Source organism: Podarcis bocagei (assembly GCF_964188305.1).
Source record: "Podarcis bocagei genome assembly, chromosome: 7".
NCBI classification, from domain to species: Eukaryota; Metazoa; Chordata; class Lepidosauria; order Squamata; family Lacertidae; genus Podarcis; species Podarcis bocagei.
In genome coordinates this window covers 74,439,592-74,466,880 of record NC_138132.1, presented here as the reverse complement: position 1 = coordinate 74,466,880, position 27,289 = coordinate 74,439,592, and the positions used below count along the sequence as shown (strand labels likewise).

Sequence of the window (27,289 nt, the reverse complement as noted above, 5' to 3'; positions counted from 1 at the left end):
GCGGCTCAGCTCATACATCACACAAGGCTACTAAAGGGTGAGACTAGTCAACAGGTGTGACATTGGAGATGTGGCCATTATGCACTGGGACACATGCATGGGAACCTCTGCATAGGGGTGCAGAAGAGTTAAAATTCCCATCCATCAGTGTCAGGGGCTGGACTAAGGAGGAATGGCGGGGACCGCCCCTCCTCTCCTGACCCTTCCCAAAAAGAGGACAGTATAGATTTAGATCATTGGTTTGCAGAAGGGCATAGTTCAGAGGCTGCAGAGGGCAGAAGCTGGGAAATATTGGAAGAGGAAGAGCAGGAAGAGGAAGAGGGAGGAGGAGAAGGAGGAGGAGGAGGGGAGAGACAGCTGACAGACTCAGTGTCCTTGGAAAGCATTCCTGACCAGGACCAGACAGACATTGAGAGTAGAAGAACAGAGAGCTCAGTGGCAAAAGGCTCAGATTAGCCTATGCAGGACTGGCGTAGATTAGGGGAGACTACATCCCTTTGTCTCACTCTGTGAATACTGAATAAATTATGTGGTAAGGACTTTTCGTGTTATCTGCTTATTTTTTTCTTTTTCTTTTTTGGCTGCCACCAGGGGAGGGATAGTAATCCCTAAGCCTTGACCATCAGTGATGTTCATTTGGGCCAGCTCCCCTCTCTTGTGCCAGACCTATCATGCAAGATTGTTGGAAACATAAAACAGGATAACTCTATACACACTATCTTGGGTGCTTTAAGTGAGCCAGTGGTGTAGCAGTTTGAGTGTCAGATCAGAACCTGGAAGATCTTCATTCGGCCAGCTAGTCACTGTCTCTAAGCATAACCTACCTCACAGGGCTGCTGTGAGAATAAAGTGGAAGACAGTGAGAGCCTTGGGGGGATAGGCAGGATTACATATGTGGTAACTAAAACACATTTTAACAAAATAAGGGAGATGAAATGTTGAAAGAAGATATGGAAAATAGCAATTATATTTTAAAATATGTATTTTGGGGAGGAAGAATCCTAGACATCCTACCCATTATGTTGCCCACATTTGCCACAAACCAGTTGAAGCCAGATATGTTTACGGCTTAAAGGCAGCACAAGGGGGCTATTTTCTCACAGAGATTTGAATGCGCTGGTTGAATCTCTTTGCAAAGAACATGAAAATGAGACGGGATGGTGAAAATGAGATGGAATGAAGCGAGAAAAGCCTCAGGACACCCTCCCCACCATGCAAATAGTTTTGTTTCCAAGTTAAAGCCAATTCACGCTCAAAGCCTCAATGGATATACAAAAAAGAGATCAGGAAAGGGGACCAGCGATATCACTGCAAATGACAAATGACATGACAAATTACAGAGCGTTAAGACCACTGAAGACCAACTAAAACACCCCACAGTAGAAGCAAACATCAAGTTTTAATAAGGTAGCTTTAAAAGAACAAAATACCGGTACCAAACCTATTACCTCCAGGCTGGGGTTAGGGGGCTTGCTTGTTTTATACAGATGTTATTATTTTATTATTATATTTATTACCTGTCCTTACCAGCAGATCCCAGGGTGGGTTACAACTATTTAAAATTCAGAATTGAAAAGGGTTAAAACAGATTTCAGGACTTGGGAATAGGGTGGGTCCTGAAAACACAACATCTCAGGTGTCAAAGAGGCCAGAGTAAAAATATCACTGATGCAGTAACAGTGCATTAGTGGTAAATTTATACCGAACTGTCCACACATCTTTTCACTTTATTAGTTGTTCTGCGATGCTTCCCCAGTGCCACCATATTATGGCCATCTGCGGGGGCAGCTCTTGTGCCATAGTGCAACTTACGTGAAGTGAGTCCTGATATACACATTTGGGCTTGTGCTCTGCCTAATCCATGCATTACTGCTATTCCCCACAATACAATTCATTTTAATGTTAATTTTGGCTTATAAAATACGCATTTTTAAACATACTTTTCATACATAATGTGCACACATTTGTGTGCACTTTATTTTGTTGGAAAACTGTGTAACAAAATTCAGAGAAGTGCAAAACTGTATAACAAAATTTGGAGAAGTGCAAATTTTGACAGACAGCTGTGTTTCGGCTCGTGCACCGTTTCAAAAAGTGTGAATGAAGTAGATGGGCATCAAAACGCAAATTTCTCTTCCCCCTCCCAAGTCCCTACCCACGAACACTCACCCGCTGCACAGCTTACTGGGACGGGGCAGGTGCAGGATTAACGGACCACAGGTTACAAACAGTTCAGCACTGTAGCATTTGTGCTTGCATGTTTGCACGGCGAGGGCAGATAATATTGTTTCGTTAGCTGGATTTGGCTCATGGGCTGCCAGATGGCCACCCACTGTTTTCAGAACATCATGCAAATGATTCATTTTGCTTATGATTTGATTTAATGGCCTCCACCTGCCCTTTCACGGGGCAGAGTCGCCCAGGTACCATTTGTCATTGCGTTCCTCCGACTACTATTCAAATGTAACATATTCCCAGGCTTTAAAGCCTTTGCCTAGTGGGCATCGCCTCCAAGATCACCACCCTAGTCAAGCATGCAAACAGGATCAAACACAAATGGCCAGAGACAGAAGGGCAGAATGCAGCTTCATGGGCTGAAAGTGAGAGCGACCACAGGTATGGATATGAAGCAGAGCAAATAAAGGAAGGTAAGTCTATTCCTTCTTTCTTATGAACTGACTCCATAGGTAAAGGTAAAGGGACCCCTGACCATTAGGTCCAGTCGTGGCTGACTCTGGGGTTGCGACGCTCATTTCGCATTATTGGCTGAGGGAGCCGGCATCTGGGAAACCGCTTCTAAGTCGCTTCTGGGAAACCAGAGCAGCGCACAGAAACGCCGTTTACCTTCCCACCGGAGTGGTACCTGTTTATCTACTTGCATTTTGATGTGCTTTCGAACTGCTAGGTTGGCAGGAGCAGGGACTGAGCAACGGGAGCTCACCCCGTTGCGGGGATTCAAACCGCTGACCTTCTGATCGGCAAGTCCTAGGCTCTGTGGTTTAACCCACAGCGCCACCCGCATCCAAACTGACTCCATAGCCACTTTCAAATAGCTAAAGGGCTGTCACGTGGAAGATGGAAGCACGTTTGTTCTGTCCTGCTCTGGAGGACCCAAATCAATGGCTTTGAGTTACAAGAAAGGAGATTCTGACTAAACACCAGGAAGAACTTTCTGACAGTATGAGCTGTTTGACAATGGAACAGACTCCCACGAGAGGTGATGGACTCCTCTTCCTCAGAGGTTTGTAAGCAGAGTTTGGGTGGCCACCAGTCATGTATGATCTAGTTGAGATTCCTGCACTGAAAGGGGGGTTGTGCTGGGTGACCCCCAAGAGTCCTTTCCAACTCTACAGTTCTACAAAAAGAACTACAACACAACATTTTCTTAATACGAAGTGCACTAACCCTCTCTTTTGCAAGGAAAGCTTGTTTGCTTTATTGCGTTTATTAGTATTAAATCGCTCCATCGTCTCTGCTGTAACAGGCCAGTCCCATCAGGCAAGTCATTTCACCAGGCTGCCTCAATGGAAGAGTCAGGAGGCAGAAGGATCATTCCATCAAGCACCTCCAGCCCCTGAACTGTGCAGACTGGTCATTATAGGAACAATGGCCCGAGTTCGATTCCCCCCTCTTCCTTCCATGTCTTTCCCCTCCTTGTGCCATGTTTTTTTTAGATTGTAAGTCTGCAGGCAGGGATGGTCTTGTTTTCATTGATTGTATATAAGTCACTCTTAGCAGGGCATAAATGTTCTGAATAACAACAATAGTTACCCACCATTCACCCAAGGGCCCTACAAATTTAAAATATAACATTAAACCAGTTTAAAACAGCTTACAATCATGGAAGAGGGGAATCTGAAAAAATATACACCTCAAAGGCCAGAGTAAAAATCATTGAAGGTGATATAAAGCTGTGGGCCAGATCTTTAGCTCAGGAGTCTTGTCACTAGTTGTGCCTGCCCTGTGGAATGCCCTCCCGTCAGATGTAAAGGAAATTAAAAATAATAATAATGTAATTATTTAATTATTTATACCTTGCCCATTTGAGCAACTTCCAACACCTATAACACCATAAAAAACTGCCAAACGTTAAAAACTTCCTGATACAGGGCTGCCTTCAGATGTCTTCTAAAAGTTGTGTAGTTCTTTATCTCCTTGACACTTGATGGGAGGGCCTTCCACAGGGAGGGTGCCACTACTGAGATGGCCCTCTGCCTGGTTCCCTGTAACTTTACTTCTTGCAGTGAAGGAACCACCAGATAAACAACTACCTTTTAGAAGACATCTGAAGGCAGCCCTGTATAGGGAAGTTTTTAAAGTTTGATGTTTTACTGTACTCGATGTTTTAATTTGTTGGAAGCTGCCCAGAGTGGCTGATGCAACCCAGTCAGGTGGGCGGCATTTAAATTATTATTATTATTATTATTATTATTATTATTATTATTATTATTATTATTATTAATTATTACCTCTCCATACCCTGCAGCCAAGCATGGCATGGACAGGTGGGCTGGATCACCTGTCAATCATCTGATGCCACCATGATATCAGAAGATCCCACCTATCAAAGTTGGCCTGTGAGGGTAAAGGGAGATAGTGACCAAGCTGGAATGAACTGCCCATGTGCTACCTGATGGACAGGGAGTTCAAGCCTGCTTTCCACAGGGTTCAGGTGCACACAAAATTCATTCACGCCCGGCAGGATAAGGCGACACATCACAAAGCCGCTGGTTTGTATCCTGCTTCTCTACCAGGTGGCCTTCAGACGAGACCTTCCACCCTTCAGCCTCCCATCTGCAATATGGGAAAGTACTGCCTTGCAGGGTTTGTTGTGAATCTCACATGACAAACAGCATGTAAACACTAGGCATAAAACCTACCTTCCATTTTCCTCATCACAGGCTAAAATGGCTCTCAGTGCACTGCTTGGGCTCCTGGTTTCCATACAACTGAACGAAGCAAAAGCCAAGTCCCTGTTGACTCAGTTTAGTGCTCCGGGGGACTTTGTCCTTGGTGGGATGTTTGCCTTTCACTCCAAAGTACAGTACCTAAGCCAGGATGTGGAGCTGAAGACTCCCAAGTGTTCCGGGTGAGTAGGACCCAAAGGACCTCAGCAAAATGCACAGTCCACCAAGACTAGAGATGTAAAATTTCCAGGCATCTGAAGTTATGGAAAAGCACTTTCTCCAACATTTCTTTCAACATTGTCAAAGGAAATATTTCAATATCAAGTTCCCCAATTTCTTGACACCTCCCCACAATAATACCTAGGTTGGGAAAACCAGACCACCACCACCCCGAAATCACCCCCATGGCAGACTTGTTATGAGTATCTCATTCTGGGCTTCCAAACAAGGCAAAGGAGCTGTCCAGCATCAGTTGGTGCTGAATGGAAGAGGAGCTGTCCAGAGGGCACCTGGGCTAGGAACGAGCCTACGGAAGTTGTTGCACCAGCAACTTCCAGGCATCCAACTGGGGTTTAAGCATTCCACCTGTCTGCTTCTATCCTTGCCCCCCCCCAATTATGACTTTTTAAGCCCTAGTCCCTCCTCCTAAGTAGGACACTGACCAGGCTGTCTCATGTGACAAAGTGAGAGCTGTGCTAAGCAGAAAGAGCTTAAGTTTGGACTCCATACCAAACTAGAAATGATTGTGTGGGGTGAGCCAAATTGGGGACATAGCGAAGCTCCCAATTCTTCTGATTTTCTGGCTGAGACATTGTCTTGTGGAGGTGATTTCAGAGGTTCCCTGGTCCCAGTTTATGCTGGGAGGGGGCCATGCTGACATCATTTTCTGACAGTAAGGACTCATTTTATTCCAGCAAGGCAATGTCTTGTCACTGCATAGAGACATTATAGCACCTCTCAGTCAGGCATGCAAAAAGCTTGTCATGTCCAGACTGAAAAGGATAGCTAACTGAGGCTGCTAATTGGAGAATCCAATCTCCAATTAGGGATGAAGAATCTGGACTTCCAGATATTCCTGGGCTCCAACTCCAGTCAGGCCTGTGTGATCAATTTATTCCAACACATCTCATCTCTGACTCAACCTTCTATTTGTTTTTGTCATTCCAAGGTGCTTCAACGAAATGGTACAGTCCTAATAGGAAAGGTTGTTCCACCTCAGTAAAATTAGGAGTATGCAGAGTGTTGAGTGTGGCTTCTGAGTCTGATTAGGGATCAGATTTCATCTGCAGCAATCACACACATAAGAGATATTTGTAGAGTAAGAAAATAACAAAGCCACTTATTATAGGAAGTGCATAGCTTGGATAGAGAGGTTTCTAGTTCTAAGCTAACTAATCTAGAGAAGACAAAGGCAGTCATGCATGCTCCTTTGTTCTCAGAGGATAGATCCAAAATGACCTTGAGGTCAGAGAGAGAAGTGTAAGAGGAGGAAGTTGTAAACAGGATGCAATCTAAGGTGTCTAAACTCCTATCTGCTAAACTGAGTTGCACCCAGACTCCCAGCAAATTAAGCACCTTTGACACCACCCCCAATTCTTGACTTGAAGTCCAGCAAAGGAACCTTTGTCATTCACCCTGTCCTTGAAATTATTAACTCTTTTTTAACCACCTCCCTAAGCTTCGACATTACTGGATACAAGCGGCACCTGAGCATGCGCTTTGCCATCGACGAAATCAACAACTCGACTTCTCTGCTCCCCGGTGTCAAGCTCGGCTATGAAATCCACAACACTTGCAACAACCCAGCCGTGGCCAACAAGCCCACAATGTCCTTCCTCTCCAAGTACCCCAACCACTATGGCGTGGAGGTGCAATGCGATTATACCAACTATAAGCCTCGAGTTGTTGCTGTCGTTGGCCCCGGCAATTCGGAGCTGAGCGTGCTGGTGGCTCGGTTCCTGAAGTTCCTTTTGATCCCAGAGGTAAGATGGGAAGCGCATTGCACTGGCTCTTACGAAGATCTCTTCCTCCCTTCAAGGAAGAGTCTCCACTGGTGTGTTTTGAGTAGGATCCAAGGCGCTACATTGAGGCAGAAGGTTGAGATCCATCTGGGTGGTCGAGTAGCAGAATCAAGAATTATGATTGTGATAAATTACCTGCCCTTCATACTAAGGTCCCAGGGCAGGTTACAGCAATTGAAACACAACACTAATATTAAAAGCACAATATCACACAGTATTTTTTTTAAAAAAAACCCAGGTTTAAAACAATTTAAAATCACAGAAATAAGGTGGGTCTCAAAAATATATATCTCCATTGTCAAAAGCCAGGATAAAGAGCATTCGCCAAATGCTGTATAATGAAAGTGCTGGATACACCTCTGCCACGGTCCATCAGTGGAATGCTCTCCCCAATAAGGTGCATCTAACAGCACCATTGTTTTATTTTTCTCACAGACTTTTGGATGTGGTTATTGGGGACTGAAATAATTCATATATAATTTTCTGCTGCTTAATATGAATTGCATTTATATAGCTGTTTTAATCATTTAATTATCCTGTATTGCAGAGACTGGAGTAAATGACCATTCCAACGATGCATTTCTGTGATTCTATGCATGTTGTAGGCATTAAGTATGTCTGTTCATTATGCCCCTATGCCTTGTGTCCAATGCTAGCCCTACTCAGAACAGACCTCTTTAAAATAAGGGACGGGACTAACTTAGGTTTACAAATTTCAGCGAGCCAACTCTGAATATAACTTAGCTGGGTTCTAGCCACAGATGCCCAGACACCCAAATCACTGTTGCTTGCCTGATTGCATTGCATCAATTCAACGGTTATTTGAATATCCCAATTGTCATAGTCTCCATCTAAGAAGATAATAACAGCCTGCTAGATTGGGCTAGTGGCCCATCTAGCCCATAATTCTGTTCTCACAGTAGCCAACCAGATGCCTGTGGGAAGCCCACCAGCAAGACCTGAGCACAAGAGCACAATCCCCTCCTGTGGTTTCCAGCAGTGCATATTCAGAAGCATTGCTGCCTCAAACCATGGAGGCAGAGCATAGCCACCAGGGCTACTAACCACTGATAGCCTTTAGCTTCCTCCATGAATTTATCTGCTCCTCTTTTAAAGCTGGTGGCCAAGTTGGTGGCCATCATTGCCTCCTGGGGAAGTGAGTTCCATAGTTTAACCATGCACCACGTGAATCTGCCGTGAATCTTCCCTATCTTCTCCCATATCCTCCCTATCTTCCATCTCTCCCCAGATCAGCTACGCCAGTTCCAGCGATAAGCTAAGTGACAGGCAACTTTATCCATCGTTCTTCCGGACCGTCCCCAGCGACCGAATCCAAGCCGACGCCATGGTTCAGCTCCTGAGCAAGTTCAACTGGAACTGGGTGGCCACTTTGGTCACTGACGATGAATACGGCCGCCGGGCCCTGCAGATCTTCGTCCAGCTGGCTCTCTCTAAGGATATGTGTGTGGCCTACGAAGCCATCCTCCCGAGCGACCCGGAGGAAAGCAAGAGGAAAGAGGAGCTGTCCAAAATAGCCGACCAGCTCCAGAGGTCCAACATCAATGCCACGGTGATCTTCGCGCAACCGAGCAGTGCGGAGGCGCTGCTGAGGGTGGTGCTGAGCAGGGGCATCACTGGCAAAGTGTGGATCGCCAGCGAGTGCTGGGCAACCTCGCCCATCGTTGCTCATATTCCGAACCTGGCGAGAATAGGAACCATCATCGGGGTAGCGATAAAAAGCGGGGAGATGCCTGGGTTCAGAGAATATGTGCAGAATGTCGTGGCAGATCCTAGTAGGGACCAGACCGGCTCTGACACCAGTGAGGGGGATGAGCAGTGCTCTGATTGCAGCTCTCTGACTCTTGCCGACTTCTCCACAGACACCGGTCCCGCTAGGTTCTACAGCACATTCAACACCTACAAAGCGGTCTACGTCATCGCCCATGCTCTCCACCAGCTGCTTCAGTGCAATGCCACAAGCAAGTGGTGCAACATGAGCAGAGAGGTCTACCCATGGCAGGTGAGTGAGGAGGAAGCAGTACAGGGTTACCTGCAAGGGCTGTGAGTTTTATTGGCTTTGGTCATTGTGAAAGGACTCTACGCTCTCTCTCTCTCTCTCTCTCTCCTCCTACCTGAGTTATTGACACCAAGGCTGAGGAACAATTTTTTAATCTTTTATTTAGTTTGAGACTTGTGTTCTTTTCTGGGCAACCACCTCAGGGTCACATGGCAGTGGAAGGTGGAGCCATGAGCAAAAAGTGGGTGGGGCAACTAAAAAAAATGTTACCTTTGCACAGTAGGCTAGTTTTTACATATGTCCACAAACCCCTGTCCACCCACCATCCAGACAAGCATGAGTTCAAGAGCACATTCCACTTAGGCATAAACACTAAGGCCTCCTGAACCTTCCCAAGTAGAGGAGGGCAGTATATATTTACAACAGTGGTTTGCAGAAGGTCATAGTTCAGAGGCTGAAGAGGGGAGAAGATGGGAAGTATTGGGAGAGGGCTAGGAGAGGAAGAAGCAGCACCAAGGGAGAGACAGCTGACAGACTGAGTGACTTTAGAAAGCATTCCTGACCCCCCCCTCCCAGGACCCAGCGGGTATTGAGAGCAGTAGAGCAGAGAGCTCAGAGGCAGAAAGCACAGATGAGTCGGCGCAAAGATGATGTATTATAGGAGAGACGGTGGGGGTGGGACTTTATTTGAAGCAACACCATTATCTCTCTTTCTGAGACTATTGAATAAAAGACTTGGTAAGGACTCTTATTGTTTATCTGCTTCTTGGCTTACACTGTGGGAAGGATCGGATTCCCTGAAGCCTGACAGAAAGCAGCCACTGTAAGGGTTTCAATCCTCCAAACTTTGGAAGGGCTGCATTTACTCCAGTCATCTCAGAAACCCCATTAGACTCCCTGTTCTCATGTAAGCACACCTGCCCATTGGTGGGTCGGGGGTACAGCCAGCTTTATAAACCTGCTCCAGCTTCACCCCTGACTTCCCATCCCTTACAGCAGCAAGGGAAAAATGCACTTAAATTCATTAGTTTTTATACCACCAGTTATCTGGTTAATCGAGGGCCCCTAAGTCATAAGCGCATCGTTGCCCAGCTGAGGGTGGTAATACCTAGCATCCTCACCAAAGGGAGATTGCCCGCACACTTGCCTAGTTTGGCTTTGCAAATCTTTCTTATTTGGAGCACAAGAGTGCAAGAACAGCCTTGCTGGATCAGGCTGAAAGTGCATCTCATCTGACATCCTGTTCTCACACTAACCAGATGCCCATGGAAAGCATCCTTAAATCATGTGTTGCATAGCAGTAAGGAGGCAGTATAGAGGAGCTTATGCTTTTAATAAATAAAAAAAATACGAGAGGCTTCGATGTGCCTCCAACCCTCTGCTGACACCTCCCTCACTTGTGGTTTTAAATAACTACACTTCTTCGGGTTCTTCTCCTTGTTTTGCAGCTCCTGGAAGAAGTAGCTCGGGTCAACTTTACCATCAATTCTCATCTGGTTCATTTCAGCAAGTCGGGAAATCCTCCAACAGGTTATGACCTGATTTACTGGGATGCGACCACACATGGAAACCACGAGTTTGTCAGTTTTGGTAGCTACCATCCCCTGCAGCCTCAGCTCAACATTAGCAAATCAAAGATCCGCTGGAACACAAAGGAAGGGAAGGTTCGCACTAAGTTGTTTATTCACTACTTACCATATTTTTCGCCCTATAGGACGCACCGTCCCATAAGGCGCACCTAGTTTTTTTTGGGGGGGGGGGGAAATAAAGGGGGGGAAATTATTTTTCCCCCAGGCGCGGGGCTGGGGCGGAGGAGGCCCGAGCTTCCCCCGACCCCAGCCCCTAAACAGGCAGCTCTCTGCAAGCCGTGGGAGCCCAGCGCTGGCTCCCACTGCTTGCGGAGAGGTCCGCGAAGCCTGGACGTGCTGATCTCAGCGCGCGCAGGCTTCGGCATGCAGGCAACTCTCCGCAAGCAGCGGGAGCGATCCCGCTGCTTGCGGAGAGGTCCGCGAAGCCTGGAGAGCGAGAGGGGTCGGTGCGCACCTACCGCTCTCGCTCTCCAGGCTTCAGCGAAAGCCTGCATTCGCCCCATAGGACGCACACACATTTCCCCTTCATTTTTGGAGGGGGAAAAGTGCATCCTATAGGGCGAAAAATACGGTACATACCTCTTGGCTTCTAAGTGAAAACAAAACAAATCCTCCTTTCTGCAAATGGTGGTCCCTATTAAGTCCAAACTCTGTTTAAACAGAACTAGGTTCTCTAGGCCTACTAAAGACATTTTCTCATCCTCCTCCAGTGCCCCTCATCTTTATCCTTAAAGGTCCACATCCTTCTCTTCCTACTGCTCCTCACAAGTCAGCTGGCTTTCTTCCAGCAAGATTTTTCAGGCATAAGGACTAGAAACTTAAGGGGGGAAATTTTAAAAAGAAAGAAAGAAAATAGATCATCTCAGGCTGCTGACTTTTACTGCCCAGTATTCAGTCCTCAGTTTGGACCATCCACTAATAGAAGCTTCCCTTTCCCATGATGGTATCAGTGTTGGGCGCTAGCATATTCAGGAAACTGTCGAGGCCCCAGAGCTCTCAAAGGGTTGCTGTCTGCTGGTTCCAACTTCTGCTCCTTGCTGCAACTTGCAGTGGTGCTCCTCCATCTTGTCACTACCTATTTGCTTCCTCATCTACTGGCTTGCGGGGACAGACGGACTGCTAGAGGAGGGGTTGCCAACACAGCGCTCCTGGGCACAATGACACCCCTTTGGTGTTCCTCTGGCATCTTTGAGGCCCTCACTCACTGCTCCCTGTAGAGGAGCTGAGGGTGGATACCATTTTGTCCCTTGAAAAGTACACAGAGATGGAGGAAGTTGGAAGAGTGGCAATCCTTCCCACTTCCTCTATCACTTTTAGGTATGCTTCAATGCTTAAATCCATTCTACTAGATATACCTTGGGATAAATGGAGTGTGCTTGCTTTCTCCCTGCCACTTGTGTGGTAGCTGGCTGCAGGAATGATTCAGGGGAGCAGAGAAAGAAGAGATCAGAGTGGGTGGCATCTATGGCATTTCCTTAAAAAAAAAGTCCAAGTGTATTATGGGGCCTAAAAGGGCTGGCAACCCCAGATGTAGAGGAAAGGGGGGGCTAGCTTGTTTTGACAGAGTTTCCAAAGTGGTGGTGGGGACAGCACGGTCCACTGGAGTCGGTAAATACCTTTTGTTTGTTTCTTTCATTTCCTAAAGCCCCCCATATCAAGATGTACACAGGAGTGCAAACCAGGGCAGAAGAGATGGCTGAGAGGAGAACACAATTGCTGCTTTCTGTGTGAAGACTGTCCTGCAAATTACTTCCAGAACAAAAACGGTGAGCTGGAGTTTTTCCAGATGTGCCAAGGGGGCCTCCTCATTCAACAACTGTACATTGGCAGCAAAGTTTTGAACCAACGCGTCTTTCTTTTTTTTGCCTTATCAATATTTTTTGCTCCTGTTCATGTTCCCCACCCCTGTTCTGTTCTTACATTTTAAGTAAGAATGATGAAATGCATTTTTAGCCAATTAACTATGTTTGCATGATAACGAACAACAGAAAGGATGAGGGAGTAAACTTTGTCTCAGGTGGTGCATGTAAGGTAAGGTGAAAAGGTAAAGGAGCCCTGGATGGTTAAGTCCAGTCAAAGGCAACAAAGAAGTTGCAGCGCTCATCCCGCTTTCAGGCCGAGGGAGCTGGCGTTTGTCCACAGACAGCTTTCTGCGTCCTGTGGCCATCATGACTAAACCGCTTTTGGCGCAACAGAACACTGTGACAGAAGCCAGAGTGCACAGAAATGCTGTTTACTTTCCCGCCACAGCGGTACCTATTTATCTACTTGCACTGGCGTGCTTTCGAACTGCTAGGTTGGCAGAAGCTGGGAGAGAGCAACAGGAGCTCACCTCGTTGCACAGATTTGAACCGCCGACCTTCTGATTGGCAAGCCCAAGAGGCTCAATGGTTTAGACCACAGGGCCACCCACGTCCCTTTCGGTAGTGCATGGGAGGCTTTGTCTTAGAAGAGGCATCTTTTAATATCTCTCTCTCTCTCTCTCTCTCTCTCTCTCTCTCTCTCTCTCTCTCTCTCACACACACACACACACACACACACACGCGCGCGCGCACACACACACACACACACACAATGGGATGCCTCTTTTGGCACCATCATAGAAGAGCTATTCCTTCTTTTCCTACACACAATGACTGTCACCTGAAGACTGTTTTCTTAAAAAAGAAAAGTGCTGGCATTAAAAAAGGATCAGACTAACCAGCGAAAGGGCAACTTTTCAGCCAAACAAACTGGGTTGCATCCAACATAGTTCTACTCAGCCTCCTCCCCTTCTTGCCTAATCAACTATTCTTTTCATCCAGATCCCCATGAATGCACCCCATGCCCTAGAGAGAAATGGTCTCCTCCGCAGAGCACCACATGCTACGACAGAGCGTTTGAATACCTGGAGGTGACCGACACCCTCCCCATCAACATGGTGGCCTTGACGGTCTTGGCCATGGCCCAAATGGCCGTTGTCACTGGCATTTTGGCCAAGCACCGCGGCACCCCGGCCATGCGCTTTGTCGGTGGCTTCCCCACACTCTCCATTGTCCTCTCCTCAACCTGCTTCTGCAGCAGCTTCTACTTATTTGTCATCAAGCCCACCTCGATGGTCTGCAAGCTCCGGCAGCCCCTCTTCTTCTTCAGCTTCACCATCAGCTTGGCCACACTGCTTGGCAAGACACTCCAAAGCTCAGGGCTCGGCCGGACCTTGAAGAGGCCTAAGCTGAGGAAGCACCTGATGGGCCTCTGCATTCTCCTCAACATAGCCATCCAGGGCCTCCTTTGCCTCGTATGGTATTTTTGGAACCCTCCTTCCTTGGAGGAGAGCACTGAGCTGGAGAAGACCATCCTGGTGCAATGCCGGGACAGCTCCTTCCCGGGATACAGCTCGCTCCTAGCCCATGACTTTGGCCTGGCTGCCGTCTGCTGCCTCTGCACCTTCATGGGAAACAACTCGGACCAGAGGAACGACAAGGCCGCCAAGTCCATTAGCTTTGCAATGATCCTCATCCTCATCATCTGGACACTCTTCGTGCCCACCTATGCCACCTCCCAAGGGAAGTTTGTCTCCCTGTTCCAGGTCTTTGCTGGCCTGGCCAGCATCTTTGCCATCTTCGGCTCCTACTACTACCCAGTGTGTTACATCCTTCTCTTCGCACCCCACATGAACACGGACGCCCACTTCCGCTGCCTGCCCCAGAACCCTCCAGCAGACAGCAAGCCGGATGCGCCAGAAACCAAGTAACGTAGGGAGAATAGCTGTCAACCGTCCCTTATTTGGCGGGAAAGTCCCTTATCACAGTGCTGTGTCCCGCTGCTGTCCCTTATTGATGATGTCCCTTAAATTTCCCGGGTTTCAAAGGAAGCAGCTCTTCTCCCTCCCTCCCTGCCGGCCAAGGAGGAAGGAGGCTCCAACTGTGTTGCTTGGCTGCGTTGCTCACCCAATAAGGAGTCTAAGAACGATAGAGGGGTGGAGCTTGCATGCCTTGTGCAAATCGGCCGCGTTGCCTGGGGACTCGCCTTTGCTCAGCGCTTCCCAGTGGAGAGGTGATGGTGGTTTTCCTTGCTGCATCCCCTTTGCCGAGTTGCTGCACTGTGGGAACCACCGATTGAGGCTTTGTTTGGCTGCTGGCTGGGCTTTCTGCCTTTGGCTTGGAGGGGATCAGAAGTTGAACATACCTGTGCTCTGAAAAATCCCTTATTTTGGCTGCTGATCCCTTATTTTCGAGGCTGCTGGTCCCTTATGTTCAAATCTGTAAGTTGACAGCTATGGTAAGGAGTGGGAGAAGACTGCCAGCTCCCCACTGGGGCATCCGGTCAGCCACTGTGAGAACAGGATGCTGGACAAGATGGGCCATTGGCTTGATCCAGCAGGACTCTTCTCACATTCTTATGTGCCCTCTAGTGTTTCTCAAACTTGATAAACACTGGAGGGCACCATAAGTCTCCAGCTGTTGTTGGGACTGCAACTCCCATCATCTCTGACCACTGGTCCTGCTAGCTAGTGATGATGGGAGTTGTAGTTCAACAACAGCTGACGACCCAAATTTGAGAAACACTGCTCTAGATAGTGCTGGACTCCACTATCTTCACCCTACCCCTGATTATTTACCATGGTGGCTGGGGCCAGCATCCAACCTCTGGAGAACCACAAATTCGCCATTCCTACTGTAGGAATTAGAGCAGATATCTCTACCCTGATGCCCCCTGGGTGTTAGATTACAGCTACCATCCTCCCTAATTCCCTTGGTCAGGCTGGTTGGGGCTGATGGAATCAGGAGTCCCAACAACATCTGGAGAACCTTAAGCCACAGACTCATAAGCACATTTGACACAAAACTCTGGCTCAGCGGGGACGTGAAGTGGTTCTTTGGCTACAGAATTTCAAGGAGGTTCTCACTGCATCTATTAGCAGCCGTTCCAGCAGGCTGCAGAAACGAAGGAGAGGGAAAGCAGCACAGTTTACCATCGGCATTGCCAGAGCGGGGCAAGCACAAACACTCTAAACAAGAAGCTTGCCTTAGGGCCGTATCCCCTTGTGGGCAAACTTCCGTCAGTGTTGGACGGAGCCTGAGGCAAAAATGATCAGGTGAACAGGTGACTTACCTTCATAGAGTTATATTCCCTGTAGTTACATGCAAAAGTCAGTGGCTTCTCCATGTGTGCGCGCACACACACACCCCTCTCTATCCACGCCAGTAAAAGATATGACCACAGTTCACGAATTTGTTCCTGAGAAGGGTGCGGACCAGAGCCAGAGAGGATTGTTGCTGGGTTGTAACCCAGGAAGCAGAGACATTACCTTGCCAACAAAGGTCCGTATAGTTAAAGCTATGGTTTTCCCAGTAGTGATGTATGGAAGCGAGAGCTCGACCATAAAGAAGGCTGATCGCTGAAGAATTGATGCTTTTGAATTATGGTGCTGGAGGAGACTCTTGAGAGTCCCATGGACTGCAAGAAGATCAAACCTCTCCATTCTGAAGGAAATCAGCCCCGAGTGCTCACTGGAAGGACGGATCGTGAAGCTGAGGCTCCAATACTTTGGCCACCTCATGAGAAGACTCTCTTCATGAGAAGAGAAGACTCCTTGGAAAAGACTCTGATGTTGGGAAAGATGGAGGGCACAAGGAGAAGGGGACGTCAGAGGACGAGATGGTTGGACAGTGTTCTTGAAGCTACCAGCATGAGTTTGACCAAACTGCGGGAGGCAGTGGAAGACAGGAATGCCTGGCGTGCTCTGGTCCATGGGGTCACGAAGAGTCGGACACGACTAGATAACTAAACAACAACAACCCAGGAAGAGCCCTAAGAGCTGGATATTCTTCAACTCCGTTATCTTCTTGGATGCATTATCTATTCTGTGTTAGGCATTGCCCTTTCTCTTGTTCAGTTTTAAGCTGTTAAACTAGGCTGGTTTATTTGCATTGCTTCATACAAACTTGTACATGCTGATTCAAACTGTTGTACTTAATTCTTCATTTGGTACGTTGTGAGCTACTTTGGGCACAGTTCTGAAGGAAAGCGGCACACAAATAAATGCACGGTGATCTATTTGGATGTAATTGGACATTTCCTGTCTCTTTCCTATATGCTTCACATGGTTTAAAAAGGTGTGCAATGCTGTTAACTTGACCCAAGCCTTTGGGACAGGTTTGGATGACAACGCAGGTGAAGGTGTTTGGACTTCACACACTTACATGTGTAACTTTAAAGGTGCTTCTGCAAGAGACAGAATCAGAGGTGTGGCACATACATAGCCTAATATGCCCTCTGATTCCCTAATCCATTTGGGGCAAATGGGCCACTGCTTCACCAACTTCAGCCTGCCCTAAGCCAGCCCCCACCTGACAACCTGTTGAAGGGGGTGGTCCTGCCTTTCAGTTTCCTCCTTTTTAAGCTGAGTGTTTTCCTCCTAGAACTCAGCAGGGAGTGGGATGAGGACAAAACTAGAATGAGTTGGCTTTCCTTGTCATGGGCTCTGGCGCCACCTACTGTTCGTCTCCCTGACTTCTGCCCTACCAGTCCCAATGGACACCAGCCATCAATCCCCAGATTACTAGAAGAAGAAGAAACCTTGGGCAATGAAGAAGACTCATAACTACATCAGGACAAAGCAAGGTTGGACTGTCACCCAGGAATAAGTTATGGTGCTTGCAAAATCTGAAATATACAGTACACAACACACATACCTCTCAAAATAAAGTATCACCACAAATAAAGGAAAGACAGGAAAGTGCATTTGTCACGTAAAAATTAAAAGCTTTTTTAGTGTTTAAAATAGCATTTACACATAAGCTGCTATATATTAACTATACAGACACTTGAATTTTAATACAATATCTACAAAAAAGAAAGAATTCAATTATGAAATAGACATGTAAAATGGGGAAACAGTACGGTTCACACTGCCCAAAAGTTGACCTTGGGAACTGAACCAGTTCTAGGACAGTTAACGTCTGAGAGTGATAGGGAGTAAAGATTCTCCCCACCTCCAGTCATTACTTAAAATCATTTATTTTAAATTGTTTTCCTCTACTGTACATAAATTCTTTACACATCTTTCTAATCACTGATTAGAATTAAAATCATTCTTTTGAAGTTACTCACTACAATCCAGATAAACGAAATTTTAAAAAAGGCAAGGGGTGAGTCCACCTAGTGGATTAACAGCAGATCCACACCATTCAACGTTCATAGCTCCTACAATGCTGGAATAACAGCTAAAGAATCCCTGGCATAGAATCATAGAGTTGGAAAGGACCCCGAGGGAGTTGAAGGGGTGTGCATTTAAAAGCACATAACTTTTCCCCAAAGAATCCCAGGAACCGCAATCTGTTAAGGGTAGTGGGAATGGTAGCTCTGTTGGGAGGGAACCGACACTTCTCAGGGATGACTGGGGGAAGCCATGTGCTTTAAACAGATGGTGTGGATCTGCCCGAAAACAGAACAGGAACAAAAGCAAGACTGGCCAAAGGTCAATGACAAGACAGTGGGACATGTTTGTCCAATTACAGTCAGATTAAACAATCAGGGGCAGATCACTCTAAAAGAGTGTAGAAAGAGCACAGATCCACTGGGACACAGCAAGTGAACCATTTTTAACATGGGTGAACCATTTTTAAGGTTGAAGACCAATGTACCCCTTAAAAAAGGGTTGGGCCAACTTAAGGCAGCTACCTCTGTTACACCTGCCATCAACCTAACAGCTATTTTGGAAGCTTCTAAGAATCCCTAACAGGTCCACACAACTGTTGCAAGGTTGCCCCCTGCTACACAGGTGGTGCCATTTTATTATCTATGTGTGTCTATGCCTGTATCTATCCACAGGGGTGTTGCAGATCGTACGATTCACGAAGCAAATAGTTGTGCTATTCTAAACGCTTGCTCATGTGAGTTTTGCCGTAAGTACTGGAGATATAAAGGTGTAGCCAATGTTTGCCTTACTCAGGAGAAGACCCCCCTAAACTTAATGGACCAGATTTCAATGGGTCTACTCTTCAGTAAACCTTGACTGGATGTAACCCCCTTTAACTATATATCCACAAGAAGAACCGGCTGGTCTTCGCACTCCTCTTCTCCGAGATTTGCACCCTCAGAGTAAACTGACATCTCTTTTGGGATGTCTGCAAGGAAGCTGAGCTGCCTAGGGAGGAGCCCTTGGCAAGTTCACAGCATCTGATGGCAGCATCTCTGCTAGGGGGCACCACAGCTCAGTGGTCAAGCTTTGCACGCAGACGGTCCAAGTTTCAATCCTTGCCATCTCCAGTTAAAAATGGTCAAGAAGTGTTCGATGGAAAAGACCACAGACCCTGGTGAGAATCATAGCTGTCAACGTTTCCATTTTTTAAAGGGAAATTCCCTTATTACGAATAGGATTCCGCACAAGAAAAGGGAAAAGTTGACAGCTATGGTGAAAATTGCTGTTGCTAGTCAGAACAGGCAGTGCATCTACTTGTTCTGACTTGGTAGAACATGGAAAGCTGCTTTATCCAGCTTAGCACTGTCTACTACACTGACTGGCAACAGCTCTCCAGACAGAAGAACTCTCCTAGCCTTAGCTGGGGGATTGAGCCAGCAATCTGCGAACTGAGCCTGCAATCTTCATGCAAAGCAGAAGCTCTGCCACTGAGCTGCTAACCTTCCCCAGAAACCAGCTGTTGAGGAATAACCACAGTGGCAGGGAAAGTGCTTTGCAGGGTGTCCAGTCCCTTACCGATGCTGTGTTGGGAAATCCTGGAGAGCTGCTGCCAGTCAGAGCAGACAGAGCTGGGCTAGATATAGCAATGGCCTGAGCTGGAGATAGGCAGCTTTATATTATTCTGAGATTTTCCCCTGCCACTGTAAACCAAAGATGTGGAGCAGTGGCAGGAAACTGACATGGGCTGGTGTAGCCATCAGAGTGGACCTACTGAGACTGATGGACCTAAGTTCATCGTGCCCATTAAGTTCAATGGGTCTACTCTGAGGAAGGCTGGCACTCGAGACAACCCATGGATGCCCTGCAAAAGCACAATTCCCAAGATTATTATTTTTATCGGTGGGGGGGGGGAGAGATTGCTATCACTGCAACTCCAAACAGTTGAAAGATGAGAGTGCAGTTGTGCAAAAAAGAAAAAGAGAGAGAGTTGGGAAGAGTAAACAGGTGATTGCAAAAAAGCAGAATCGTTCTCACGATTGTCACTATAATGTCACAGCCTTTCTCACAAAGCATGCTGTTGCCATCACATCCAAAAGCACAGACCTGCTAACACTTTGTCATTTTGACTGGCTTGACATTTTTAACTTACACACACAAAATGGACAGAGAAACATATAGAGGCTATTCCACATGACCCCAAAGTAAAAGTGCTAACACAGCCTTGTCCAAATTTCTGATAGCTGTGATGCTTTCGTGTATTATTATTATTTTTAATACAAGCTGACAGAAAGCTGCAGTCACTCTCACCATTGCCCAAAGCTTTGTTTTTAAGTGTCTCCGCATTTGGGGTCCCCTTCCAACTCTACAACTCTATCTCTGATGTGGGTGTTCCTCCTAATTCAAAAGAAAAGCCCAAAACAGCAGCTTATGCAGATACATAAGAGGCAACCTCCCGTGACAGCGGGCCAGTTCTGCTGCCTCTCCTTTTTGGGAGCTAGACGCTGTGTGCGGAGATGCACCAAAATGACATGCTCCCAATGGAGGCTATTTGGAGGGAGGAAAGCCGAGAGCTTTCTCATTCAGAGATGCAACAGGCATCCTCAGCCAAAAGCAGGTGAGCTCTGCGATGGCATTTCTCCATTAGGTGTGTGGATCAAGAAGCCACTTCCAATGCACAAGTTATTTGCCTTCAGAGGCTCCCCACCGTATCTCTGGATGAGTCAGTAGTCTTAGCTTACTTCTTTCAAATCAGCCTCCACTGGGTTTGGGCAATTGCCTCTGTCAATTAGGTGCATGGATCAATGCCCCAAGGCCAGTGGAGGCTGATGGGAAGGAAGGAAGCCAAAAGTGGCAACTCACACATAGCCAGTGAGCACCCTCCTCCTCCGGCGAGTCCTGTGGGCTGCTACAGGAACTCTCTGACAATGTACATTTGCTCATATGACGCCAAGAAACATTAACACGCTTAATTATTTTAGTTAAATTTATTTCTCGCCACACAAGTAGCCATCCAAACGGCTCCAGCCCAGTTTGGAAATTTCAGTGCTAGCAATTTTATTCTGCTGCAGAAGTTTGTTATAGTAGCAATTGCACCTTTTCCTGTCAATTTGATAAGCACAGCCATGTATATTCATTGCACTCAACTGCCAAGCAAGTGCGCCATGTTTTGTAGATCATAGAATTCTGCATTCTTGCTCAGCTTTTTAAAAAGCATTTTTAAGAGGTTTTCGCTCTCATCGCTGAGAAGCCGAGCTTGAAAACATAAGCGTGTGGACTGGAAGTCAGCAAAACCCTTAAGTGATGCGGAAGTGAGGGTGGGTGGTGGGTACAGGAAAGACCACATCCCACCATACATTCAAAGCACTATGATACCACTGTAGACAGGCATAGCTTCCCCCACAGAATTCTGGGAGCTGTAGTTTTTAAGGGGTGTGTTGTTAGGAGACCCTCCCATTCCCCACTGTAGAGCTACATTTCCCAGAGTGGGAACACAAAATGACCAAACCAAACCCGGGAGAAGGGCAGTACTGGGTTCATTCTCCCTCATGCACAGTAGAAGCTAGTTCATGAAGACATATGGGGCACTGCCCCACCAACTTCAGTCTGCCTTCATTCCACCTGCCTATCTCTCTTTCTTACAACCAGTCCAAGGACTGCAAAGGACTTTTAAAAAAAATGGTAAAGACCAACATTTCTGACACTTCGAAAAGCTTGCTGCTGTGTGCAAAACATTCTCATTTCTGAAGCCCAGCGATCCGCCAGCATTTGCACCAGGCCAGACTGTGGATGCTGTAGCTCAAAGTACAGGAAAACACTCATTTAAAAATGAAAAGAGAGGGGTCCTCACAGAAGACAGCCAGCAGTCCACATGAGTATTTGGGGAGGGGGGTGGACGGATGTGGAATGAGAAGGCCGGTCCCCCCCCTTTCCTCCTGATGAGCAAGCTATAAGAGACAGGCCAGCTTGCACACAGTACACACAATGGGAAGTATTGCTGGCTCAGTGCTATCAACACAGCTTATACAGTGGTATCTCGCAAGACGAAAAACGCGCAAGACGAAAGAGTTTTCCGTTTTTTGAGTCGTTCCGCAAGACGAATTTCCCTATGGGCTTGCTTTGCAAGACGAAACGTCTTGCGAGTTCTTGCGAGTTTGTTTCCTTTTTCTTAAAGCTACTAACCCACTAAGCCGTTAATAGCCACTAATAGCCATGCTTCGCAAGACGAAAAAACCGCAAGACGAAGAGACTCGCGGAACGGATTAATTTCGTCTTGCGAGGCACCACTGTAAAACCAATGGTCAAGTTAAGTGCTCAAATCTCAAATCGCCCGGAAGAAACAAATAGGGCGAAAACAGATAAAATACATGTGACAGAGAATGCAACAACTTGTAAACCTGGGGGTTGCATCTCACCTTTCTCATTTGCCTAGAACATGTACACTCCATGCCGGTCAAATACTATATCAACACTATACCTTGTCCATCTTACTGAAGCATCAGGTGGGCATTTTGGCTCTGCAATTTATTTTTTAAGCAGTGCTCACATAACGTTCAATACCTGTCCACCTTTCACTTTATTCACCTCCCCAAAAGAGAGTCAGGAATATTTTAACAAAGTTGAGGTGTGTTTGTGTGATCATGGTGTCACTAGTGGGTACTAACCAATAGGCACCAACCACACTCAGCTTTTCTCCAATGTTTCTAGAACTGGTTTGTTCTTGGTAGTTTTGTGGCCTTTGTTCATAGATGCAGGAAAATGTATGTATGTATGCTTTCATGTCAGAACCCCCCCCCCCACAGGTTTTCAAAACCACTCTCACCACCCTTAAAATTTAATGTCTGTTTTTGATCTTCTTTGGCGTCAATCTTGGAAGTTTATGCCCATCATTTATATGAAGTGCTACATCAACAGCCCAGCAGAGATGCAGAACAAGAACGGCAGCTGGTTGTCCCTCCAGGACAAGGATGGGGGACCTGTAGCCCTCCAGATGTTGCTGAACCACATCTGCCACCATCTCTGACCACTGACCCATGCTGGCTGGGGCTGATGGGAGCTGGAGTCCAGCAACATCTGGAGGACCACAGATTTCTCCCATCCCTGCTCCAGAACGAGAAGTGAAAACAGCACCAGGGAGATGTGAAATTGTCCAAACAGTAACATGGTTGGGCAAAGTTAAGTGGTTTCCCTCCTAAGGGAAAGCCAGCTTATTCAAGTTCATTCGCTCAGTGATTTTCACTACCTCCATCTATTGCAAGACAGTAGTAACCTCAAACATCCACATACATTGTACAGGTTTTTGAAAGAGATCATGAAGAAGTGCTAACCAACCCAATTTGCAATCCTAAATTTCAAAAAGGATCCACCATTATCTAGGGCAAGGTTGCGGAACCTGAGTCCCACCAGAGTTCTTCAGAGTCTGATTCCCACCAGTCCCCATCCAGCATGGCCAACATCAGGGATGGTGGGAGTTGCAATCCAACAATATCTGGAGGGCTGCAGATTCTCTGTCCCTGACCTAGGTCAACCACAGAGTGAAGGAAAGTATACCAAGTGGCACACAACCCCTGCTTCCCATTCTCATTTGGGTGGCAGGTCTATGACACAGATATGGGGAATTGCTCAAGCCGTAAGTCCGTACTTTGCTTGGCACTGGTCAGACCACAAACAGCTACATTTGATTGGCATTTCAAGCTTCCCATCCAAGGACTGGGACCACTTGAGTCCAATGCCATCTCTAAACAGGGTATGTATCCCATGACTGGCGTGCTCTGGTCCATGGGGTCACGAAGAGTCGGACACGACTAAACGACTAAACAACAACAACAATCCCATGACTACAGTATTCCTGAGGGATGCCTCTCCAACCCTGCGAATCCTTCAAGGTGGTCCTGGGGTCATTCTATTCTTAACAAATCACAAGTATGTAATTGTCTCTGATGCACTGGTGCATTTTGATGCTAAAAGTTACTGAACAGGTAACTAATTTCCCCCTCTACCCTGCGTACAAATTTGGAAGCAGGTGGTAACGGAAATTTCTGTCACCTCCACGTGACTCTTGTGTGTATCAGCTTCTATTGGTACGTGACAGTCGCTGCCGCATTTATTTTTAACAGTGCTGTCGTTGTTTTAAATTGGGTATGTAACCAGAGTCAGATTTTGCGGTTTGCAAACGCTTAGATGAAAATCCACTGGGTGTAATGAAAGGCCAAGTTGAATTTATTCCTGCTTTCTTATACGGAAAGCAAGCTGGACACTGAATCCCTTTTCTCTGGCATCAGCTGCTTTTGCCTTCAGTGCAGGGGGAAAGCAAATGCTAGCAGCTGATGCCACAGAGAAGAGAGCAGAGCTGAGAGATGGATCTCCTTGTTCCCTTTAGCAGAGAAAAACAAGAAACAGCGAGCGTGAGCAAACAACGGAGGCAGGAGCAGGACTTGCCCAAGGTGGACAGGAGACCTCTTGGCCCAGCTGCTTGTGGTAACTGGCAGACACTTCGTAGTTTCATGGTTCGGAGAAGTCCAGTGCACAATTCAAACCTGAAGACATGCATGGAGGGAGAAGCACAAAGTGCCCAACTCTCTACCAAGTGAGTTATTTCCCGCTTTCTTAGGGCAATCGCATGGTGTAGATCCAGGCACCATGTAGCATGCAAACAAGGCCTGAATAGTAAAATGAAGGAAGCAAGCAAAACCTTGGCACAGAGCCAGATCTTCACTTATGGTTGGATACAGGACTCCCATTGGATACAGGACTCCCATAATGCACCATTTGCAGACACACCTTAGATTTTATAGCTACTGGCTAGCACTGTCCTTTTCATAGCAAAAGAAGAAGGGTCCCCCCCCACCCCCAAGATGGAAAGAAAGTAACCAGAACATTTTAAAAAACAAAAACAAAAGAAGGTGCAAATATGCATGACTGGAGAATTGTGTGTTGTTGCTTTTTAAAAGCACTATATAAAATGCTATTTCTTGATTGAGAACACAGTATAATTGCACTGGGGAGAGGATGCCACAGATACCAAAGCTCATTAGGGTATGTGAAGAGAACACCAATCAATCACATTGGTCAGGGTAGGGGAAGCAGAAGGAGAATTTTTTTAAAAAGAAAAAGATTCCACTGATTTGCAGATATCTAAGTTTCCAGGACTTCTGTTCCTCGTTTGCTTGCAAACATCAAGAGTCAGGAAGGCATGACATGCAAAGGACAGTCTGAATAGTTCCCCCCCCCATCTCTCTGTCTCCACCCCTATTTCTTTTCCAGCGTCAATTTGCAAACTTAAAAAAGGAACCCCAAGAAAACAAACCCTCCGCACAAGAGTCTTTTGAAGGCACTTCTTGTTCACATAATGTCAACGAAGAATTCGCAAGGGTTGCCCATGGCCTTCTGGAACGACTGGCGGCTGCCAGTCAGCTCGGGGGGGACGGAGGCGAGTTCTCGCACGGGGGGACCCCCAGGGGGCCCACTTGTCCCATAGACTTTGGGGCCCAGCTTGGGGAGGCTGCAGAGCGGAGGAACGCCCGGAGGCCCGTGCGAATGGCGGCTGTGTGGGCTCCTCTCGCTGGGGGCAGCAGAGGCGCGGCTGTGGTGGCTGAGCTGGCTGAGCTGGCTGGCCGGCCGCTCGCGCCGAAGGACGCTCCCTGCTACCCCGCTCCGGGCAGTGGGATCCGATTCGCTGCCACTGCCGGCTGACTTGCGGTCCTTATCCCGAGCCAGGGTCCTCCGGCTTTTCTCGCTGTTGCTTCGGTTAGAGCCGCTGCTTTTACTTCCTGGGGGGAAGGAGGGAAGGGGGTCAGTGAAAGGGGAAAGAAACACAAGTGGCACGTCGCCCACGCTTCCGACCGGCGCCTGCCGATCAGCGGCAAAGAAATAACAGATGAAGCAGTAGGTCCCGCACGATGTTCGCATGCGATGAATGGCTACAGGACTCGGGTGAGCATAACTGCCGGGGCAGAAGCGGGTGTAACTTTTTGTCATGCATGGATGTCCAGAAACCACACTGAAAGCCTCGTAGAAGCAACGCAGCAACATTTTCAAAAAGGAGAAGTGATAATTTTGGGGGGGGAAACACGCTGGGGTAAAAAAAAAAGAAGAAGCAAAGGCAAAGGGTGTATTCTGTTTCGTAACAATAACGAAAAGCAGCCCTGCAGAAAGATTCACATGAATGTTTATTTCGAAATGTCCTGAAATCCCAAGTGGGGACCTGTAACCAAATGTTGCACTGTATTCTCCCTCCTAAAAGCCCTGCTTGGGTTCAGGGTTCCAGCCGGCCATTCCCTCTAAGCGTGGCCTTCCACATTTCTCCAACGGACACTCTATGTTGCATGACTGCGGAGCATGCTCAGTCTTCAAGGCCATTCTAGTCTCTTGGAGGATTTGCCCTCGTAAGTTGTTTCTTTGCTTTTGATGTGTGGGGTGGCTGGTTTGGTCTTTGGTACTTCTGCAATCCTTGGGATACCTCTGCATGTACCAATACCTCCCTCTTGTTTCTGAGCGGCCTCATCTTAGCTACAGTCCTGTTGGCACTCACCATCCAAGTTTGCTATTAGAAGACTCAAAAGTGGCTTTCCAGGAAGCATAGCTGCTGACCAGGCACGCACACAGTTTGTATTTGGCTGCAGTTGCTTTCATGCAGAGATTCATTGCAAGCTGCAAGAAGTTATTCTGTGTACTTAGGTATCCGAAATATTGTATTAAAACACACACACAGGCAAGGGAAGAACAATTAGTTCTCCATCTTTGATGCCTGAGATAGCAGAAGCTTATCTCAACAGTCCAACAGCCCTCAAGCTAGCCAAAGATCCAGACCATGGGAAGAGCATTCTGTGAACCATCTAGAGCAGCGGTTCTCAACCTGTGGGTCCCCAGATGTTGTTTGACTACAACTCCCATCATCCCTGAGCTCTGGCCTTGCTAGCTAGGGATGATGGGAGTTGTAGTCCAACATCTGGGGACCCACAGGTTGAGAAAGGCTGATCTAGAGAAAGAGTTTGTGTGTGTGTTTGAGTATGTACACTCCACAAGAAAGGACTCTAGGATCTGCAGCTCTAGCCCTTTATCGACCACCACTCCTCAATAAAGAAGAGAAAACAGATGTCATCTGGAATGTGTGACGTTTCAGAAGGTAGCATTCTGTCCCCTTAAATTCCCGCTAGCTCTCAGACTGGGAGCAGATCTAGAGCTCTAAGTTTTGTCATCTAGCTGCTCAGTTGAGCTCAAATCTCCATCAAAAGCAATGTCTGTTTCACAGTGGAGCTCTCCAAGGTCCTGAAGAACTTCAGCAATTCCTGCTTACTAACTGAATCTGAGGGATGTGGGTGGCGCTGTGGGTTAAACCACAGAGCCTAGGACTTGCCGATCAGAAGGCCGGCGGTTCGAATCCCTGCAACGGGGTGAGCTCCCGTTGCTCGGTCCCTGCTCCTGCCAACCTAGCAGTTCGAAAGCACGTCAAAGTGCAAGTAGATAAATAGGTACCGCTCCAGCAGGAAGGTAAACAGCGTTTTTGTGCGCTGCTCTGGTTGGCCAGAAGCAGCTTAGTCATGCTGGCCACATGACCCGGAAGCTGTACACTGGCTCCCTTGGCCAATAAAGCAAGATGAGCGCCGCAATCCCAGAGTCGGTCACGACTGGAC

At 47.2% G+C, this 27,289-nt stretch overlaps 2 protein-coding genes across 6 annotated transcripts in view; one reads left to right on the top strand and one right to left on the bottom strand.

The window, feature by feature from the left end:
- Positions 1-27,289, bottom strand: part of DVL1 (dishevelled segment polarity protein 1) — a 127,653-nt gene that overhangs the window by 17,330 nt on the left and 83,034 nt on the right. For 3 of the 5 annotated variants that reach the window (XM_081201517.1, XM_081201519.1, XM_081201518.1), the window contains exon 15: positions 20,642-25,426. In XM_081201517.1, coding sequence (XP_081057643.1) covers positions 24,999-25,426 — 428 coding nt within the window. In that variant the 3' untranslated portion in view covers positions 20,642-24,998. Of the gene's footprint in view, positions 1-10,425; positions 10,588-20,641; positions 25,427-27,289 lie in introns of those variants that run through there. The other 2 variants (XR_014009983.1, XM_081201520.1) reach the window with 2 other exon arrangements.
- LOC308590994 (taste receptor type 1 member 1-like) lies at positions 621-24,753 on the top strand. Its single transcript, XM_081201481.1, has 8 exons — positions 621-2,648; positions 4,902-5,089; positions 6,586-6,889; positions 8,178-8,948; positions 10,394-10,609; positions 12,180-12,300; positions 13,339-18,807; positions 18,909-24,753. The coding sequence occupies exons 2-7, from the start codon at positions 4,908-4,910 to the stop codon at positions 14,265-14,267; spliced, it is 2,523 nt and encodes an 840-aa protein (XP_081057607.1). The 5' UTR covers positions 621-2,648; positions 4,902-4,907; the 3' UTR covers positions 14,268-18,807; positions 18,909-24,753.